The sequence below is a fragment of the Crocodylus porosus genome, unplaced genomic scaffold (assembly GCF_001723895.1).
Source record: "Crocodylus porosus isolate Cpor-Errol unplaced genomic scaffold, CroPor_comp1, whole genome shotgun sequence".
NCBI lineage: Eukaryota > Metazoa > Chordata > Crocodylia > Crocodylidae > Crocodylus > Crocodylus porosus.
In genome coordinates, this window is record NW_017728886.1 from 198,961,856 (window position 1) to 198,984,259 (window position 22,404).

General features: G+C 38.9%; 1 protein-coding gene across 1 annotated transcript in view; it reads left to right on the top strand.

Moving 5' to 3' along the window:
- Positions 1-13,449, top strand: part of SNTG1 (syntrophin gamma 1) — a 326,996-nt gene extending 313,547 nt beyond the window's left edge. Inside the window, exon 18 of the mRNA XM_019547916.1 lies at positions 8,500-13,449. Coding sequence (XP_019403461.1) covers positions 8,500-8,658 — 159 coding nt within the window. The 3' untranslated portion in view covers positions 8,659-13,449. The remainder of the gene's footprint in view (positions 1-8,499) is intronic.
- Positions 13,450-22,404: the final 8,955 nt, after the last annotated feature.

The following is a 22,404-nucleotide window of genomic DNA, read 5'->3' on the forward strand; positions in this document are numbered from 1 at the left end:
GGCCACTCACCGCCCCGCACAGGCTGATGTGCCCTGGGCCCTGCACACCCCTAGAGATGGCTGTGATTATAAAACTGGTTTTTGACAGCTTTATAACATGAAATCTATTCTGCACTGCCACTCCTGAGTCAGCGTAATGGATACCCATTGCCCCAGAGGGCAGAGCAATGGATACCCTGTTTGGAGTAAGAGAGATTTCTATGTATTTCGGTGTTGCTTTTATATGGATTCAGTGAAAGTTGCTTTCAAACTGTAGAATTTTGGCTTTAATTTTGAAATTCAGCTGAAAAACAGGAATTTCTAACTTAGAAAAATATAGCTGTATAGCTGTAGGTTTGCCCCAATATAATTTTTAACAGCTTTTTACTGCTAAATCAAGTTTTTGCTATAAGTACATTTCTCATTCATTTGCTGAAAGTACAGCACTAGTCACAGACCATGTTTGTATAAGGTGATTGGTTTTTCAGTACAAGAGCCACAAATAGTACATTAGTAATTTACAGTTAATTTAGGATACGATCATTTGTTTAGAACTGACAGTGTACTGTACTTAGTTCTTTACAAAACATAGGCCCCAAGAGCTAATTCTTCAGTCCTCCTCAACTTTTTCATATCAGACTTTAGCAACGCAGATGGAACTTAAAGCTGCCTCAAGACAAAATCTGAGAATCCTTCTAGTATGGCAGTTTTCATCTGCCCATGTAGAGAAGGCATCTCTAGAGGGGATGGGAGTATTGCCATTATCTAGACACTCAGAAGAAAATAGGCTAATGATCTTCATTGCCAGCAAAACATAGGATGGGGGCCATTATCTACTGACACAAATTATAGTTATCTTACAGCTGCTCTGTTCAACCCCTAGAAGTCTGTAAGTTAAGAGGCTGGAGAGGATGAGTACTGTCAACTCCACTGCCCTTTTTACATTGTGCTCTGACACATCAGAATATCCTAGAAATGATCAGAAAATTGAATCGAATACACACACATTTTCACAATTTCTCTTTTCATTTTCTAATAGACTGCAAAGGATGCATAGAAGATTTGATGACAGGGGAAATTCAGTAATACATATTACTTTTAAAAGGAAATTTGCCTCTGATTTGCTTTGAACAAAGCACTGAAGTTTTATTAAATCTTTGAAAACAGAACCAGTGCTGGCTTGCCTTATTGGCTGACAGCCATCAGTCTACATATATGGGACAGCATTTCTGAGGCACAAAGACAGGAATGAGCATTGGGGGAAAATGGAAACTGGACAGAGGGTTAATATGATAGTTCAAGGCCCTGCAAACAACAAACAGAATTTAGGCTATGTAGTACGTGACGTGGCAGCTAATGAAAGGGTTCAAAGAGCACTGTTTTATATCTGAAGATCATGTTAGAGGCTGAGTTTTCAAGAAAGTGGAGAGGTGAAGGATATTTCAGTTAGGCCAGAGAAGAGTAACCACATTATCATCATCTGGTCGAGATGTGTGTAGAGCTAGAATATAAGCACCAATAGATACAAATAGAGTTTAATTCACCAAAATGTTATAATCTCAGATAATACAAGTGGTGTGAAGTGGCATAACTGCAGTGGAAATATTGTGCCTACTTTCTTGTGTATTGTCATATAGCTTATAATGTCTCTATATTTTATGTATTTAACTGTTTTTAACAGACTTTTTCCCTTTTCTTAAACTTCTTTTCACTGTTCTGAATTATAATTCTTTTTGCAAGCCTGGAACTTTTCTGTGAATTTCACAGCACCCTGGATTTAGAAGAGTGGTTTCCTACCCATTCATCCCTATGGACTGGATGAGCGCCACAGGGCCTGTTTGGTCATGGGCTAGATGAGTCTTGTGGGTTCACTCTTCAGGTCCAGTCCAGCATGTAGGGTCAGTCCACTCTGATGCACAGTGTCACAGCACATGGCCTCTGGGGTTTTTCATTGACCCAGATTTTTGGTAGCAGGACAAGTTGTAGCAGCATCAATTGCTGCAGCTCTGCGAGCCATAGCAATTAATGGTTCTACCCCTCCCCTTCTGCCAGATAATGGCTTATATCTTCATCGCCCCTAATTTAAAATAATCAGCTTTAAATGGGTGCTTAAGTGTGTACACATGTGATCTGTGCACACTAATTACTCTGTTTTGATGACTAGATTCCAAGGTTTAATAACTTAAGTAACTTCATGAATAATATGGTCCATAGTGTTAGCCTCCTCACAGGATTTCCAAATGGGCCATCCATTTTCAGATCTGGTGCAAGTTTGACTCTTGATATAATGCCATTTTTATATAAAAAGACTTCAACCAGGTTTTTCTGGAACAAACAATCATTTTACACAAGAACTATTATATACATGAATGAATGAAAAAAATGATTGCTGACATGAATACTTCTAAATTACCAGATGTTTGAAGCCATAAATATACATTTAGATAGTTGAGAAGGCATTAAAAGCAGATTTGCTCAAGGGTTACTCCATTTGTCAATACAGCTTCTTCTGTTTTATATGGCCTTGTCAGTTTATATTTGCTTTGTAAGGGTTATCAGTTTCTACAAACCATGCATCATACACAGCGATTTTTGTCCTTTCCCCCCACTTTTTTTTGCACACCACTTTTTACCAATTTTTATTTCATCTGATACTGGAAGTTGTAGATGCTTGGTATAGCAGCTGTTGGGTTGGATAGTTTGATATAACACTGTGTTCAGAAAGATAATTTGTGGCACGGATGGAAGGACAGAGTGAAAATTGAGGTATATGGAAAAGAGTAGAATAAGAAAAATTTTGAGTGTGTGTGTGGCAACCTTCACAACAGAGGGGATTTGTGGGTGTATGTGTATGTTTCCTAGAATTCATTTGAAGTGGGGATATCCAAGTTTGGCACAGTCCCCTGCTGCACAGGCTAGACCAGTGGTTCATGGCTTGGCTCTCGCCATCCCCTGCCACACACCATACAGCAGTAGGAAATGCAGCTGTAGGATCCCACAGACTGCATGTTAACCTCTCAGGGGCCAGCAGTTGAACAGACCTGACTTAAAGGGATGTTTGTGGGGGGCCATTAAAAATATTTCTAAAGCTGGGCACACAGAACTGAATGGAAGGTCTACTTCCAGGACTTGGTTGAGATAAAAAAGTGGTGTCTGCAGAAGAAAAACTTGTTTCTTGCTCCCTCAGTTGTGGTCTACTGGCAGAAATATTCCTAATGTATCTATTTATTTGGGGATTTATAAATTCAGACAGGCCCTTTGTATGCCCTGTGTTGTTCTTTTGATGAGTGTAAAAACGTAATTGCAGTATAATGTAATACACATCTTATCTGTGTTTAAATTATTTTTAAAGCTACAGCAATATCATTCAGATTTATTATTTATGATGCACAGATGTTTTGAGTTTTTTCCCTACCATCCAGTATAAACAAATTAGCTGAATAAAATTATAGTTGCATTATTAGCATCAGCATTTAGAATTTTTTCACCTTTCTCACTATTTTAGAGATGCCCATCAATATCGCCCTTTGAAGATTCCATGACCCTATAAGAGTGTCAACTTCAAAATTACACAGCATGGCTGTGTTATCCCCTATCATGGTATCTCAACACCTCAGAAATTACTAGTATTATACTTACTCTTTTCACGCCCCAGATATTTTTCATTTTCTGTTAGGGCTGATCCCATTTGCCTTTGGTCACTTCATTGAGCCATATGTCTTCTGGCTTGTTTTTTTTTTTTTTCTCCTTCCTCCACATATCTTCCCTTCTGGCTGTTCAGTGGGCCAACTTCAAGAGGAGGACTGGAGAGCACTCTGTGCAATGTCTAGCCTATGGCCTGTTAATTGGAAAACATTGCTGGGAAGTGGTAGAAGCAGGTTCAAACTCCCTGAAAGTGAGGGGGGTTTTAAACCTGGATCTTGTATTCCCGAGCAAGTGGTTAATGGATTAGGTTACTGAGCTAAAATGATGAGAGGGTCTTCTTCCTCCTCCCCATTTAACATGCTGCTTAGGTGTATAAAGCTGAAATAAGATTTAGCTCATAATGCCCAAAACTTCTGATGATCCATTTCTATCTGGTACAACATTTCTTCAAGCCAAATGGCACTCCTCTACGCTTTGAAAAACAAATAATGTTAATCAGTGAATACATCTCTGCCTCATTCTGACATAAAATGGGTCATCCTCATAAAACTGATATGAAATAGGCCTCCCTTCTTTAGACCTTCCTTTTATGTCTCCTCTTTGGAGGCAACAGAAATAGCAATATAAAAAAGACCAAGTTTATTTTACTTCTATCTTGACTGCAGGTCTGCTGCTGACAAAATATACTCCCTCCACACTTATTTGCCAAGGACCAGCAATAACGTACAGCAAGAAGTTTAGGAATGGTCCTGAGCAGCTCAGAGCTAACCTGAGCACCCCACAGCATAATTCTCGGTCTCTCCAAGCACTCTTTTATGTTCATGCTCACAACAGTGGAATCTGCATACTTGCCAGTCGGTTGTTCACGCCAGCCAGGGCAAGTGGACAAGAACTTGTTTGTTGGCAGTGGAAGGGTGGGAGGAATGTCCTGTAGATGTGCCCAAAGATGAAAAAGTCGTCTTGGAAAATTCCAAGATCTGCTTTTGTCTAAAATTATTATAGTTGCCAGTATTATGATATTATGTTGCCAGTAATATTGCTCCAGATCCAGCATATACTTTACCATTTATACTTCATATAAATTTCATCAGTAATGGTTGTTTTTATATCAGTTCAAGCACCACTATAATCCATTTGTGTGAATTTTGTTATATGCATTCAGGCAGTCTTTTTGATCTATCAGTCTAGCTTTGTCTGCTATCAGATGGGTCTTTGTTCCCGTAGTACTTCTCTAACATTATTTCTGCTCTTGAGAAACATCTTATCAGTTGCAGCATACTGGACCAGCATCTCACTAATGATTGCAAGAATCTTGCAGGTTACATGCAGTGATGTATTTTAAATTTCTGCCATTGGCTTTTTCCTTTTCTGCACCTTTTTCAGTGCTTCTTGTTGATATAGACTGAACGTAGAACACATGTTCATTAAGCTCTTTAGCCCACAATTGTTCATTTCTCTCCTACTGTTTACTTCATACATCCTCATTTTCAATCCGCACTTTACTTTGATTAACCACAACACTTCATTCACATATTATTTTTTAATCCATTTTGCTATTTTGTATTAAAGAAAATATCCTATCTTTAATAAGAACCTACCTTATTCAGGCAACTACTGGTTGCAAAACTTTGCTAAAAATGTTCTGTTTTTTTCTCCAACTCATGTATTCTCTTTCTGTATATATAACTACAACTTTTAGCTGGGGATGATGATGATGCTACTAAAATTATATACTATTTGTGAGGTTCACATTGTGACTGAGTTTTTGCATGTTGCCACAAAACATTTACTTCTGTGGCATTATGAAATATTATTTGACTCACAGCTATTGAATAATTATTTCCTTGGCACATGGGAAATGTAACCTGCTCACCTGAAAGTCATAAGTATAGATTTTGTACCAATGTTTCCCAAATATTGGAAAGCTGAGCCTCTTTGTACAGGGAAACAAAATTAGTATCCCTTGCATTCCTGCCACATGATGTTTAAACCCTACTGATCTTAATTGAAAACTTCTTTTCCACATTAATCTGGTAAGCTCAGCACTTCAAAAATGTAGTTGTAGATCTTAATAATGCTATTCTTTTGCCCTGTTCTTGATGGCTTTCATGAGTAATAAAATAATTAACAATGTTGACATTTGAAGTGTTTTCACTGATATCAGATTTAACACCCCATGCACTAAATGTGGCATTTTATGTCTCAAACCTATTTTTTACAGTTGTCTTCAAATCAAGGCAGACATCTCTGCTTCAGTGACATTCAAATCACATTAGAAATGTTTTTCTCACAACCGTAACGGTTGAAGACTTTGATTTTTGAGGAAAGAGTTGAGAATCTCATCTACCATCACTAATCATTTGGGCGAGCACATTTTAGATATTAGATCATACTGTATAGTAACATTATTACTTATTTTCCAAAGTTTTTATTTCTCATAGATGTTAGCAAGGTTATTTGGTCGCTCTGGTTTGTTGCTTGAAATATGTTAATTCTAGTTTCATAGTTTCTAGGGTCAGAAGGAACCTGAGTAGATCATCTAGTCTGACCCCCTGCAATGGCAGGAAATAATAATTTGCTGAAGATAGACTGAAAAGTAGTTGGGTGAATGAACAACTTGAAGAGCCTATATTGAATGGAGCATGTATTAAACCCCTTTCTTTCTGGATAATTACAGTTTTTAATTGTATGATACTATTTTATTTTTTTTTTCCCATGAGAACACTCCCTCACATAGTGTACAGGTCAAATATACAAAAAGGTATGCTTAGACAATAATAGATCTGTCCGTCTGTCCGCTAATTTCTAGTGCTTTATTTTGCAACTTAAGTATTTTAATACAGTATTTTGATAACGCAATCCTACGAACAACAATAAAAATAGCAGAAATGTTAAAAAAAAATGTAGACATCCAGTTTCCCCTCATGTTTTAAAACATGACAGATACCAATTTGAAATCCATTAAAAAATGCGTCTGCCTTACGTGGTACAATTACAGATATACCTCTGCTAACTGATAATGATAACTGTGCTAATGCAGTGTGAAAATTTAGTGTCCAGTAACTATAATTGTGATGTAGATAGAAAATTTCAGCTCATCTGATTACTTAATTGACTTGAACAGTCTTCAAGTTATAATATCTGAATTAATAAGCCTTGATCTGTTCAGACAAACAAAGGGAAAGTACATTCCTTGTACTCATAATACACAGTAGTGAGACAGTAAATATTTCAGTGTTCAGTGACACATTTATTTCGCTCCTTATTAGTATTTGCAGAAGGATGAGTAAAAGAAAAAAAAAGAAATTGATTTTATTACAGTGGGACTAGTGCTGGTTTATAGAACAGCTTTCATCATCACACTTGGTTTTTTTCATGTATAGATCTTTTTCAGTTTCCATCCCTGGTTTCTGTTTAATAAGATATTGTTTGTTTTGAAATTTGAGTAACAACCCTGGCAGAGTGGTAAAAATACATTTTTCCGGATGTTTAAAAACAAAAATTACTCTAAACAGATTGCTTAAAAAGAGCAGATGGCAGATGTGTGAAATTTGGCATGAACCAAGTCATCTTCATTGAGAATTAATTTAGGGAGTTTAAAACAACTCTTGAGCAATTAAAATTTTATTTCTAAGCATGTCCAGTAGATATGTGGTCAGATTCTAGCAGAATTTATTGAAGTCCTACGCACTGATTACATCACTCCATTTTCTCCTTTTTTGCCATTCTGTGTTAAAACCCAGATCGTTTGTATCATTTAATTTGCAGCATGTTGCTCAATCAGGGTAGGCCACTCAGCTGTTTGAAATGTTTTTATATCAAAGCAGGTTCTTTTCAATTCAACTCGAGCTCATCAGTGGTCCCATGTGCTGAGTGAAGGAGCAGCTCCCTTTAAAATACAAGCAACAGCATACAACTAGGATCTCAGTGGCCCCATTCAGTATCCCTCAGATAATTTGCAAAAATTCACTTTTGCAGGGGGATAGCAAACCAACCCCTGTGAAATATATCTGCTGTATATTCTACCACATTCTTATGTTGGTTTTTTACATGAAGAAGGTCATAAATGTCTCAATGAATTATGCATAGTAAATATAAAATAAATACATATACACAGGAAGACAAGTTTCTTTGGGTGAATCTGATATCTTTTATTAGACCAACTTAAGTAGTTAGAAAAACAATTTTTAACTAAGCTTTCAGGTTCAAAAACCCTTCATCAGACTTAAGGAAGTTTCAGCAGTTGGTGTGTGCTCTTCCCAAAATCTTGCTAAAAAATTGTTTTTCCAACTATTTAAGTTAGTCTAATAAAAAATACCAGATTCACCCAAAGAACCTTGTCTGCCCTTTGTCCTTAGACCAACACGGCTACAACCTACACCCCTGTATACATATACACATAAATGAATACATAAAATATAAGTGCTAACAGCACTAGTCATATTATGATAATCATAATATTGTTATAATTATGGTGTTAAGGGCAAATGAACAGTTTTGGAGATCCTGATATATAACTGTTGCTTGAGCTCTGTGAAAACTGTTGTAATCACTCTCTTAGTTCTAAAAAGTGTCTAAATATTGAATGATAAAAATGTAAATGCCTCAAACAGTTCTTACTTTCTTCTTGCTTTACCATTGCAGTGGATGGGATGTTTCATTTTTATGTGAAAGTTTTAAATGAATTCAGTTTAAAAAATTCTATTAGGTTAGACAATTCTACAGTTAATTGAATGTTCAACTTCCTAAAAAGAAGTATGCAGCCTTCTATAACACAGCTAAGACCATTTATATTTGAGTAATAGCTCAGTGTTGGGGATTTCGTTGTAATGTTGTTTTGTCTCTTATGTTTAATCTCTTTGGTTTCACTTTCAGGAGCTGGAATTTTCCAATCTTTTTGCAGTCCTTCACTGTATCCACTCGTTCTTTGCTGCCAAAGTGGCTTGTTTGGACCCCTTATATGTAAGCAGTCAAGCCACAGCTTCTGCTGCTGCCACAACTTCTGGTACTGGCAAGTTAAAGTATGCTACTTGACATCTCACATTTCAGCACTACTACTTACCATCAGTGCAAAACAACATATAAATATTCATCAGATCTGGACCTTTGGGGAGCTATGAACATGGAAACCAATCCAAGAGACAAGTCTTGTTGCAGTTTCAGCAGATAAATGGTCACATGGGATTGTAAGTTCATCTCTGTTCTGCAAGACACCAGTAAATAATTGAGCTGAAAACCCAGAATAGGATGGATATACTCTTAGTATGATCTATTTGTACTTATATAGTGCTTTAAGCAACATTGGAAGCAAACGAATAAATGACACAAGGAATCACTTCATATTTAATAAAATTTTCAACTCTCTATACTAATACACAAATAGAATGGTCATTTTCTTGTTTTCAGATGTTTTTATGAAAATATGCTAAACTCTGAGTCTGAACTTAATGCCATGTCATTATATTATAAATGATACAACCACAAGAAAGAGGCATATAGTATGTGGCAGCAAGGAGATGAGCATGAAATGGCACTTGTGTAAGTATCTCCTCAAAGAAAAAAGCACTTTAAACACTGTTGTAAACTCCTACTTGTGTCCCTCCATGAAACCATGCTATTGTTGTTTATTTTGTTTGTCAATTTTAATAATAGAAATGACAAAGGTATAGCCATAATAGTCTGACATGCAAAGCTGCATAAGGTGGGAAAAAACTTTCCAGGCACAAGATTTTCTTCTTGAAGTGAAAAAAAGATATGGATTCAATTTAATTGTAAGTGAAGACCAGTAAGTGATCCATCACATCACATCACAAGGTACATTTTCCTTGCTCGTTCTTCTAATATCCAACAGCCTCTATTCACAAAACACGAGTATTGAATTTTGCTTCAGACATGATATACCTGGCACATTGTTTCAGTATTGAATTCTGATTTCATATCACGAATAGGAAGATAGAACCTCTTTTCCACCATAGGCTTTAAATATAATAGGCATTATCAGTTATTCTGGAAAAATTACACACATTCAATCCATACCAATTAATGGCATTGTTCCTTCAATTTTTTTAGTACAAATTAAATTATTACATCACATTTAAAATGTAATTAATTGTGCCGGTATAATACATAATATCTTTACATATTAAAAGTACATCACAATCCAAGACCACATATTTTACATTTCCCAATGAATGTAAGTTCAAAGTGTTGTAAATTTGAAACTACTTTTCATACAGACAGCATTGATTAGCCTCCAAAGATATGCTACTTGAATACCATTTCTGAAAATTACTTAATTTTGTTCTAGCACACTCATCACCAAATATGGCCAATTGCTAGAAATGTAAAGGTGATATAGCTGAAAGATAGTATATTTCAAGCAGGATCACATAACTCAAATGAATTAATTATTTAGGCACATAGCACTTATGAATTATATTGCAGGAAGATAACCTGATGCAGCCAAGGTATTTGTATAATTTTAAATGCTAATTGTTAATCTGCTCTGTTACGTTTTTATGACTGAAAATATGTTTTAATGGGAGATAGAAGGAGAAAAAGTAAAACATCAAAATGTTGCAAAAGAACATTTAAAAGGAAAGAGCTAAGTAATTTAGTTTGAATTTAAGTATCATTTGCACATTTTTGGCTCCACTATTGTAATTTCAAATACATTGGTATTTCAGGAAGTGCCAGTACTTTTGAAATAAAAACCATTTTGTCTGCAATGTTTATTGGCAGGACCCCATGACTTCTCTATATAATCATAAACGATGGGTGCGTTCAAAAATCAGTATTCCCCACCGCTATGAAGCTTACCATTCATTGCGCACAAAAAGCTTTTATTTTGAAATTTCTGTTATTGTCTGAAACCTGGGCCCTGACCTGAGGTCCTTCTATGCATCATAAGCTGCAGGAGCATGGGCTTACTTCCCTTGTATCTTATTTCAGCTTCTTATAAATTAGAAAACTACATATACACAGGTAAAAATTATAAGCCCTTTTTATTGTTCTGCCTTGTGTACCACAAAAAATGAAATCAATCATTATTCTAGGTACTATATAAATAAGTATATCTTCATATGTGAATGCAGGTGAATATTTTCTCCGAAGGGTTCAGTACAATGTGAACTGTTGCAACAAATGTAATTGTTGGTATTTCTGTCTGCCTGATTTGTCGCACAAATACATAGATTTGTGTACATAAGAAAACCACCTTTTAAAAAAAATTGAAAATGTTAAATACCGCTTATATGAATTGCTCCTAGTTGTAATAGTAGTGTTAGAGTGATGCTGCATGATAGTCCAGGAATTATGAAAGAGGCAAGATTTTTGGAGGGTGATATTTTTTATTGGACCAACTACATAGTTGAGATAAAGATAGGCAAGCTTTCAAATGCAGGGTATTTATATTTAGGTGTAAGGAAAAAGAAAGATAAGCACAGAAATTGTTAAGAACAGCGGACAGACCTGTGAAATTGGAGGGGGCTGAAGGGTGGGAAGAGAATTCCCAGGAGTAGCAGACAAGCAATTAGCAAAAGAAAAGAATATAGATTACTGGGAGATCAAGACCTATCAAAAAGGGGAGTAGGGTCATTACCACCTGTTGTCTGTGTGAAGAATTTCAGGACTCAGGTAGATTATAGTGTCATAAAATCAATAACAGTGCTCAATCCTTGGTTCCTGGTGTCCAACCACCTTATCAGTTTTTGTTCCCAAGCAATCCTTAATGAACTTGAGAACACATTTCAGGAAATTTGTATCAGAAGACGCATAATAGTTGCTGATCTCCTGTGAATATTAAGTCCAGTTACAGTGATTGCACTGTTAAATGGTCAAAAACTGCCAACATATTTGAATAGTTACCATGGTTATTTGTCATGCTAAGCAGAGTGAAGTTCTATGGAAGTCAGTTAAAACAATATATAGTGATAGAGACCATTGCGTGTATGTAAATTCTCCATGTGGTAAGGGCCAAATCCCTTTGAAGTCCATGCAAAACTGACATGGATGTCAATAACATCAAGAATTTAGTCCTAGGAGAATGAAAACCCCAGCTGTTTTGAATCGGAAATTATAGAAGTCTAAGGGGACTAAGAGTGGTAACTCAGCTTCTTACTCCTGTCAAGAATGCATCTACTGGAAACATTGTGACACAACATTGACAATTTTAAAACTGAAGCCCAGTTTTCTCATAATAACAATTCTCTTCTTCCTGTTTTTCCAAAATGCTTCCTTCACTGTTTTATATTATATTATACTACATCTATGACATAGATTGAAAAAACCAATTTTTCTCTCATTTGTTCATTTGATTAGTCTATTTCAGGGCTAAGTAGGATTTTTTTGCTTTCAATTTCATTGTGCCATGTGAAACGCATCCAGCCTTAGTAGTTTGACATGGAATGCTTTAAGTTAAGTGAATGTACGGTACTGTATGAATAGCTTTATAGTTCAAATAGACTCTCTAAAGTCAGATCCAATGGTGCAATATGTGTTTGAGAACTGCATTTAGCCCAAAGCAGTTTAAGAGGTTTAGTTAAGATATATAACGATGAATATAATAACATGCAATAAAGAATTCTATGTCAAAAAGTACTGTTTTGATTTTTAGTATATTAGAATATGACTTGAAAGCAAAAGTATTCCACTAAGAGCTGAAATCGGTTAATGAAAATGAACAGACAAGGCAAGATTCTCCCTTCCAACTCACCACAATCTTTGTTACATATTCTATATATAGAGAGCTATCATGGTCACCAGTGGGAGTATTGATCATGTAGCAAGTGCAAATTTTTTTAAACAGGCAGTAGTGCAAATTGATGAAAATGCTTTGTTCATTTAGGCTCTCTCAATGAGTGGGATTCACCATTATTTTGGTTTCAGATTGTAAGATTATATACTGTATTAGGCTGGTTGCATTTCTTTCTTGCATACTAACATTACAGAAACAAATTGTTTCCCAGTTATTCAGAGATAATAGGGTAGGTAGGGTATCCATCCTGAGGAAAGGTAGGGTATTCATCCTAAGGAAAAACAATTGAAAACTCAATATTTGAACCAGGTTTGGCAAATTCTACCATGTATGTTATGCAGATACTATAAACCATGAGAAATAGTAAGGTATGAATTACAGCAGTGTTAAATGACCAGATATCAAAAGCTTCTCCTGAATGCATTTATGAGACTCCCATTTCAATCATTATGAATCCCATACATGTCTGTATAACAACAGACTATATGTATATATATATATGCTGCTATTAGTACAGGAAATATTACAGTCCCATATCACATGCATTGTTAAGTAATTAAGGTCTTTATAAGTTGATACATCCAAACAATTATCAAAACTAATGAAGTTGTCCTTAGACTAGCATTTTCTGGGGAAAGGGTGCCTGAGAATTAATAACCAGCAGTTCTGTTTTGAAAAAAAAAAGCTGCAATAAAATATGAATTGTGATATCCATTATATGGATCCTGAAATTTAGGTTGATTTTTTTTTAAAACAAATTGTACTGTGCTTGATATTATCTTATATAATACCTAGGGTGACCATATGTCCTGGTTTGCCTGGAGCAGTCCCAGATTTCAAAGGCCAGTCCCAGGTGGTTGGTAAAAATTAAAACAAGAGTCCCAGGTGCAGGCAGCGGTCCAGTGGGAAGGTAGAACGGCATAGTGTTTCAACTCCCCACTGGACTGTGCCCGCAACCCTGCTCGCAGGCCTTTTTCACTGCCTGCAGCAGCACCACTGACTTGGTGGAGGGGGCAGTGGAACAGTGTCCTGGATTTCCGTATGGTCATCCTAATAATAATGCCCCCTCCCCAATGGACCACTGTCAGTTATGGTTAAAAATATTTGATTTTATCTCATTTGGTTCCTGATAAATTCTAGATTCAGATAAACTTCCAGAGGTAACCTTAGCATTTCATGCCTAGAAGATAGATCTGTTCTGTTACAAAAATGCTGTGGATTTTGAAGATACAATACTCTGAATTTTCCACTGGTTCATTTTCTTAAATCTATTTACATAATACAGGACTAGATTTTTAGAGCATCTCAACATGCAGCAACAAAATAACTTTTGTGAAAAGTGCTGCTTTAGGTGCCTGTACAATAGATGCAGAAAAAAAAATGGCCCCAACTCTGGGTGCTAACCAAGTGCTTTTTGAACATCCAGTCTCTAGTTTCCAACACTGAACTGCTTAAACCAGAATTCTTAGAAATACTGTTATAACGATCCTGTAAAATGATAATACACTGTCTCCATGTTCTTTTGGCTTTGATAGATTAAATGGGCTTCCTGCAAAATTGATCCCTAATCCTGTGGAAATCTATTCTTTTGCTTAGCTTCAATAGAACTACTCCTCATTCTTACCGGTAAGCACTTGAGTAGATCTTGGCAAAGCTGGGAACTTCATTTCTAATTCAAAAGCTTCAGCTCCCTTAATTTTCAGTCTATAGCATATTGTTTTCATCACATACAGTTAACATACTGAATGTCACAAGGCAGTCTTGTATATATATAGTTCCTATCATTAAAAAGTCCATATATACCAACAGTTATTGTACAAAGGTATCTCAGTTACCATAATTTTCCCTATGCTAGAAATAAATTGAATTTGACTACTGTGTGGTAACGGAACTTATTAGCACATACTGAATTTTTAAGTTATCACTAAACATGTACCTTCTACTGGCTCCTTGGAATCTCTTTTTTGAATAAGTGATACCTGGAAAACCATTAGGTCTCAAAACAGTTTTAATTTTAAACCTTTACATTTGAATGTTCAATTGTGTGCATGTGTGTTAGGGTTGAATCCTCCCTTCAATACCTATCTGAAGCTAAGGGTGTCTATATGGTTGCATGGGATGGAAAGAATCTTTGATCAAAATAAAGAAATGATTGTGGAAGCCTGCTGCAGCTCAAGCCTAAGTTTCCCTTTCTACATGATGCAAGACCTGAATAGAAATGGTCATCTTGCCTTGGCAATACTTGTATCACTGCTCCACCACCATCCCTGTGTCTATGTCCCCTCTGCTACCTCCCACTCCTGTTAGAACTATACTTTGTCTGCACATGGGAGCTCCTGCACCTGTGGAGAAAAGGGAAATATTAGCCTTAAAAAATGATGGCCCTGATCTGGAAAACATCTCTGTTCAGGAAGGGTGGTTAATGTGGCTACCATTAAGATTAAAGTGATTAAAATTAAGCGTGCACTTATGGGCTTTCCTAAATTGAGGCTTATAATGCCAAACAGTTCTGTACACTAAGTTCCATTAAAAAGTTACCCTGTTTCTAGCAATTAAATCTGATATCTATTCATCTTCAATTTGATCATCTGATATCTATATCTTCAATAAGATATCTATTCATCTTCAATTTAAAATTTACTTGTGACATCAGAGCGTGGCAACTGGTGGCAAATGGAAGAGACCACTCAGCTGCATGTTAGAGATAATGATCTTTTCCAAAGGATGAAGGTAGTTTTCATTTGAATTCTGTATATTATTACAGTAATTTACAGACACTTAATCTATTTAAAATTAGACTGAACAAAGTATAACCTTAGTTTATGTGGCTAACATAATCACCTGTCATCTATTAGAAGTATACAATGCTTCCACCTTCAATCACCATTCCAATAAAAAAAAATCCCAGTTAGATATTATAGATGAATTGCTTTACTTATATATAAATTCATAAAATGTATCTATTGGGCACAAATTAACAAAGCAAATATAAAAGTCTAAAACATTATATTTTAAACACTTCACCTTCTGAGATTATAAATTTAAAGTAGAATATGTATATTAGTTCAAGAAATTACTATTTTTGCAAAAGGTCACAATCTGGATATACAATATAAAATATCATTAGATTCTCAATTTCATACCTTCAAAAATTCTGATTTTAAATTATTCTTATTCCTTAGAACCTTTGCAGTGTTGCATAAATTTTAATTTGTTATGGGAAAAATGACTGAACAAATGTAACAGAAAGTGCTATATATTTTATAAATATTAAAGATTTAAAATGAAACAATTCTGATTATTTATTTCATTTTTAGTTATGTTTTGTGGCTGTTTGTAATATGTATTTGTGACAAACATTAGTCACCTAGTTGTTTAAGCTCATAATTACCACTAATAAAACTCTATCTTCTGTTTTGTTTTGGGGTTTTTTTCCTTTTGTAATGGAACATACCTGAAAAAAATAGAAAATAAATACTTTTTTAACCACTATCTGTATTCAGGGGCTGTGTGTGTATGCATACTGTAATGTTAAAAGTGAGTCTGGAAGATAAGCAGAATAGTGAAATTATATATAGTTACTTGACCACAAAGCTACTACTGAAATCCTACCTTAAAAAGGAATTAGTAAATGGATGAAAGTTGTAGTATGTTGACATTCAAATTACTGCATCTGCTTTCACACACGATCTATATGATACTATGGATTCAGACAGCTGTAGACAGTGATTGCCTCTATAGCATTTTAAACACCTTTAAAGAGCTTGAAAGAGAAAGTTGTACAGACATAAATGACCCCTGCAGTAGGCCTGTGCAAAACAGCAAGTATTTGCTAAAGATTCGGATTTGGCCTATTCGGAGTGACAGTGATTCCATTTGGTGATTCGAATCACTATCCTGATTAGATTCGGCCAGTTCAGATCCAGAGATTTGGTGCCGATTTGGAGATTCAGCCATAAACTAAACAGGCAGCAGTTCTCGACCATGCTGGACACAGATGCCTCCAGCCGGCAAGTCTGTTGTGGTGGGCAGATGGGGGAGGGAAGGGGTGTGGGGGGGGCAGATCAATGCCCCCAGAGCAAGAGAGGGATTGAGGCTACTACAAGCTGCCCAGCTGGAGTGGAGAGGGGTGCAGGACTTGGGAAAGGGGGCTCCCGCCACTGCATGCCACCTGTACAGGAACTGCTCTTCTGGTGGCTCCTCCAGCAGCTCTCACCACCGGTCTGGGAGGGTATGGAAGTGGGTGTGTGCCACCTCCACAGATCTGGGCAGGACAGGCTGGGCCAGGCTGTGCACCAGATGGGCAATGGAAGGCACTGGGAGCGGGGGTTATGCCCTCCTGCTGCTTGACTAGACGGGGTGGTAAGGCATGGGACAGTGCCTCTATGCTGCCTCAGATGAGTGAAACACAGTGGCAGAAGTCGTTCCAGCATCCCTGAGCCTCCTGGACAAGCCGCGGCATTGTCCTGTTGCATCCTGGGTGGGTGAGCAATGGCAGGGCATGGGGGGGTGACGTGTGCACCCAGATCAGGGCAAGGCTGGTGACAGGGGCTATGGGGAATTTTGGGGTGGCAGCAGCCACCCCCTCCAATCACCCCCGCTCCACTGCACTCTGCAGGGTGGACAGAGCCAGGGGTGTGCTCTGGGCTGTGGCTAGAGCTAGCCACCCAGACCATAGCTCTAGCTCCACCCATCCTGCAGAGCACAGCCCAGTGGCGGTTAACTGGGTTTAGTCTCTTGGAGCACAGTCCGGCCTAGCCCACCCCACACAGATCTGGTGGCACACACCCGCTCCTATGCCCTCCCAGACCAGCAGCAAGAGCCACCAAAGGAGTCACCAGAAGAACGGCTCCCGATTGGTGGTGCGTGGCAGCGCACCATGATGGGAGCCTCCCTCCCCAAGTCCCGTGCCCCCCTGCCATGGCTGGGCAGCTTGTCCCAGCCCCAGCCCCAAACCCTCCCTCACTCTGGGGGCATTGATCTGCCCCCTCACACCCATTCCCTTCCCACTCTGCCCAAAACAACAGACTTACCAGCTGGAGGCAGCTGTGTCCAGCATGTTGGAGGACCTCTGCCTGTTTAGTCTATGGCTGAATCTCTAAATCAGCACCAGATCTCTCCAATTTGATTCAGACTTGGAGATTTGGCCGCTGAATCAGGCCGAAGCTCCTCTGAACTGAATCAGCTACTGAAGCTTCACACAGCCCTATCCTGCAGCACTCCAAAACCTGCTGAATCATGACAAAATAGTATTGGATTGAATTAGGTACTATACTGAAATATTCCTCAGCTCTCTACATCTCTACATTATAGGAAGCATGATAGGGAATCTCTGGGTCCCTCAGTATCCCAAAGTATTCTGCTCTTTCCTTAACATAGAAAGGAGAGAGGTCTGGGTAGACAGTGGGCATTTTCCCAGTTGTAGCTGGGACCACAACAGCCCCCCTCACTGGGGTCATTCCTAGAGCCCTGGTAGTGACAGTCCACACTGCTTTCCCTAACCTGTAGGGAAAGAGGGGTGGAAAACATGGAAACCCCGGTCCTGACAGCTGCTGTTGCACCCTCTGGCTAGAGAGCAACAATTTTGAAGAGCTCCAACTGGGGAGCACAACAGATGTTCTGCATGTGTCCAGTGACTCATAAAAATACTTTTCTAAATGTTTCCAAGCCTGGTATACCTGGGAAACATTTGAAATGTTGCATCTATTTCCACCCTCTATGGCCCTTTGATAATGGATATATTTCATAGCTATAATGATATAATTGAATTGCCAAATAACATAGTAACTCGAGTCATTGCATCTGACAAAGACAATGGTAGTTGCAACAATGACTTCAGTGGAAACAGGATCAGGGTCCTACTAATTAAAGAAATATGGACCTCCCAAACTCAACACAGTATTTAATCATATGCCTAATTTTTGCAATATCAGTTACAGGTGCTTGGCTACACTGGGGCCTTGGTATTGTTGTATGTGCTTGATTGTTCTAAATAATGAGAATTGGATGAGGAGACTCTTTGATATAAGTTGTAGCCATGTGCTGACTTGTACTTTGTCCATGTCTGTAAAACATAAACTGATGGATAAGGCCTGCTTCGTGGCCTACCATGGTAAGAGGGAAAGTGAAAAAACTAATATGGCTGAGATAGATATTCTGAGGGAGTGTAACAAGAGAATTTACACATACATCTAAAACTCAGGGATATAGGGGTAGAGGGCAGGAGAAAAACATTTTTAAACACTGAGAAAGCTCCAGGTGATTCTTTCTAAAACTGTGTGCAGCACTTAACAAACAGCTATTTCTGCCCTTCACACTTTGGATGGCTCCAAAGTAACCACTGCAGAGCCACCCTGACATTCTTTTTCTGCCTCCAACTCATCCCTTCCCTATATTTTGGAAGAAGGATCCTTACAAGATGGCCTGTGGCATGAACAACATGTGCCCGCAGTGGCTTGGGGGCACAGCGGTGGCGGGAGCACAGCGGTGGGAATGGTGGAAGCATGATAAGCAGGGCAGCGCAGACACCACCAGTGTTGTCAGTGGTGGGGGGTAGAGGGGGGCGAGCATCTACCAAGGCTCAGCAACCACCCACAACCACTGCTGGTAGTGTTGGCAGCAGCCAACAGGGACTGTGGATTGCCCGCAGATGCTGCCAGCAATGTCGGCGGCAGGGGGGCAAGCGCCAACTGCCCACAGGCACTAGTGACAGTATCGGCAGTGACTTTTTGTAGGGGGTGCAGATCCATGCTCAGGGGGTGCACATGCATCCACGTGTACCCTCTACCTATCACCCCTGGCCTGTGGCTATTTTCCTTGGTTCCTGCAATAAAGGAAGACTGCCCTGCCTGGATGTGGGATATGGTTCCAGACCTTTTACTTTTTACATGGGGGATGCAAAGCATGTACATGTGTAATAACTATGTGGTAAATATAATTGCTGGTCAGAGGGGCCAGTCTTTTAGTTCTAAATCTCATTTATCGGACATGGATGACAAATAGTTAATGCTCAAAAACAGAGCAGTCAGAGGCCTATGATTCTAGTTGCTATGGCTACTCCTGGTTTAAAAGTAGTGGCAGAAATAGCACAGGAACCTTTAAAAAAACCCACCAAAAATGTTGTGTGAAAAATAACAAATAGATTCCAGGGAGTAGATAAAAATGCACTTCTCACTATTTCTCAAATACTTCCTCTTATCGTTTAATTAAGAACTCCTCTTCATAGTGGAAATATGCTATATTTTCACAGAGTTTGTCTCATCTTATTTTTAAAGAGCTGCTTGTTTAGGAACTATAAATATTATTATATATCCACTTTTCACCAAAGCCCTGCAGATATGAACCACCGCTGAGAACACTTGCAAGGTAGGGTATATCAGTTTCTTAATATACCACTTTTAATGTGCCTAGCTAACTTTTTGGAGGTTTTTTCCAAGTCGTCTGATACCAATTCCATGCCTTATAATAATTTATTTTGGCATCATATGTTATGTGATGCAGTATACTAGATCATGGATGTTCAACTTTTGAGCAGCCAGGGACTACCATGTGTTCTACAGAGGCTTCCTGCATGTCCTCCCCCAGCACAAGGTGTAGACTGTGGAAGCCAGGTGAGGGAGGGGTAAGCATGAGACCCACCTCCTCCCATACAAAAGTGGCAGGAGTGGCTGGGCTGGGGGGGAGAGGGGTTGGGGAGTAAGAGATATGGACTGCAATTGAACAGCCCTGTGTTAGATCAATACATGTTAAAACAGCATATAATCTGGTCTCAACTCGTTACCTCTACATTTCCCCTGTTTTTCATAGCAGCATCAGTCCCTCTTTACTCTACTAGTCCCTCAGTACTTTATTAGCTATTCTACTTATAAAAAATAAACATGTGGCTTTCATTTTTTTATTTTTCAAAAGTAATTCCCTTTACAGTACAACTTATATTATGTACAGATGGAAAGCTAAATACTTTAATTCTCTTATTGTAAAATTTTAATTCACTCTCTGTAGAGCTGTAGTTTAGATTTCCATGAAACTACTCACAATAAACAAAGTGTGGGATTTGGTATACAGGGAAAATGGGGAATTCTTGGCTATGACTTTGAGTGAGCAGATCCTTTGCTGTTCAGAGACCCAGTTTTGTGTCATCATCCAAGCCTAAGAATGATTCATTCCTCTTCCTAGCAACTGAAGAAATCAGGAGTTGCTGATGATTGTGTGGAATTGCTTAATGACCTAAAAGAAGGCAATTCAGTCTATATTCTACCTGCAGGTGACCTTGAAAGCTTTGCTACCATACTTATGTTGCTTAGATACGTGCTTTTTTTTTTTCCACCAAAAAAAATGATTCATGCTCACCAAAATTGGGAGACTGGCTTAGAAGTGTGATAATTTAGAAAAAAAACTCAGTCCCTAACAAATTAGTGTTGCTTGTCTTCATAGATTTCATAGACATTAGAGGCTGGAAGGAGCCTCGCGAGATCATCGAGTCCAGCCCCACTGCCATAGACAGGAAGTCTGCTGGGGTCAAATGATCCCAGCAAGATAAGCATCCAAATGCCTTTTGAATGAGCCCAGAGTAGGTACTTGCATAACCTCTGTGGGGAGTCTGTTCCAGGCAGACCCTGGACACTTGGACTGTAAAGAAGTTTTTCCTTATGTCCAGTCTAAATCAACCTTCCAGAAGTATGTGGGCATTAGATTCCTTGGGGAGCCCTGGTGAACACCTGTTCTCCCAGATCCTGGTGCACACGCCTTATATACTTATAGGCTGCCACCAAGTCTCTCCCCTGAGTCTCCAGGGTGAAGAGTCCCGTGTCCCTTAGCCTCTCCTCATAAGGCTTGCTCCCTTGGCCTTTGATCATATGGGTGGCTCTCTTTTGGATTCTCACAAGCTTATTCACATCCCTTCTAAAGTGAGGGACCCAAAACTGGATGCAGTGCTCTAGCTTTGGCCTCACTAAGGCCGAGTAAATTGGGAGGATGACGTCCCCGGTTTTGTTTGAGATGCATTGGTGGAGCCGGCTACAGCATTGCAGCATCACATTGGTGATTCACATTCATCTTCAAACAGGAGGAACTTGTTCTCCTGCTAAATGCAAATAACTATCATGTCACTGGGATAACGGAGACCTGGTGGGACTCCACCTATGACTGGACCATAGGTATAGATGGCTATACCCTGTACAGGAGGGATTGAGTGGTTAAAAGGGGTGGGGGCATAGCTCTCTATGTCAAGGAAAGCTATGCGTCCCTGCAAGCTGACATTGGCACCCATGGTGGACGACTTGAGACCCTCTGGGTTAACATCCATGGGGAACACGGCACAGGGGATACTATGGTGGGGGTCTACTACAGACCCCCTACCCAGAGTCAAGACCATGACCAGGAGTTCACCGGGGAATTGGCTGAGGCCACACGGTCCTAGTGTATGGCTGTCATGGGAGACTTTAACTACCCAGACATCTCATGGGAGGAGCACTCAGCCAAATCCGAGCGGTCGCAAAGCTTTCTCTCATGTGTGGATGACCTTGTGATCCTGGTGAACATCCCTGATAAACTTATAGGTGGCCATCAGATCGCCCCAGAGCCTGTGCTTTTCCAGACTGAAGAGCCCCATAACTCTCAGCCTGTCATCATTAGGTCTGTTTTCCTGACCTCTGATCATGTGCATGTCTCTTCTCTGGACTGTCTTAAGAGTCTCCACATCCTTTTTGAATTGTGAAACCCAAAACTGGATGCAATACTCCAGCTGCGGCCTCAACAAGGCCGAGTACAACAGGAGAATAGTTTCATAGTTTCTAGGGTCGGAAGGGACCTGAGTAGATCATCTAGTCTGACCCCCCACCATGGCAGAAAACAATACTGGGGTCAAACAACTCAAGCAAGATATTCATCCAACCTCCTCTTAAAAACCCCCAGGGTAGGAGCCAGGACCACCTGTCTTGGAAGTTGGTTCCGGATCCTAGCCGCCCTGACCATGAAGTAGTACTTCCTGATATCTAGCCTAAACCTGCCCTCTGCCAGCTTGTGAC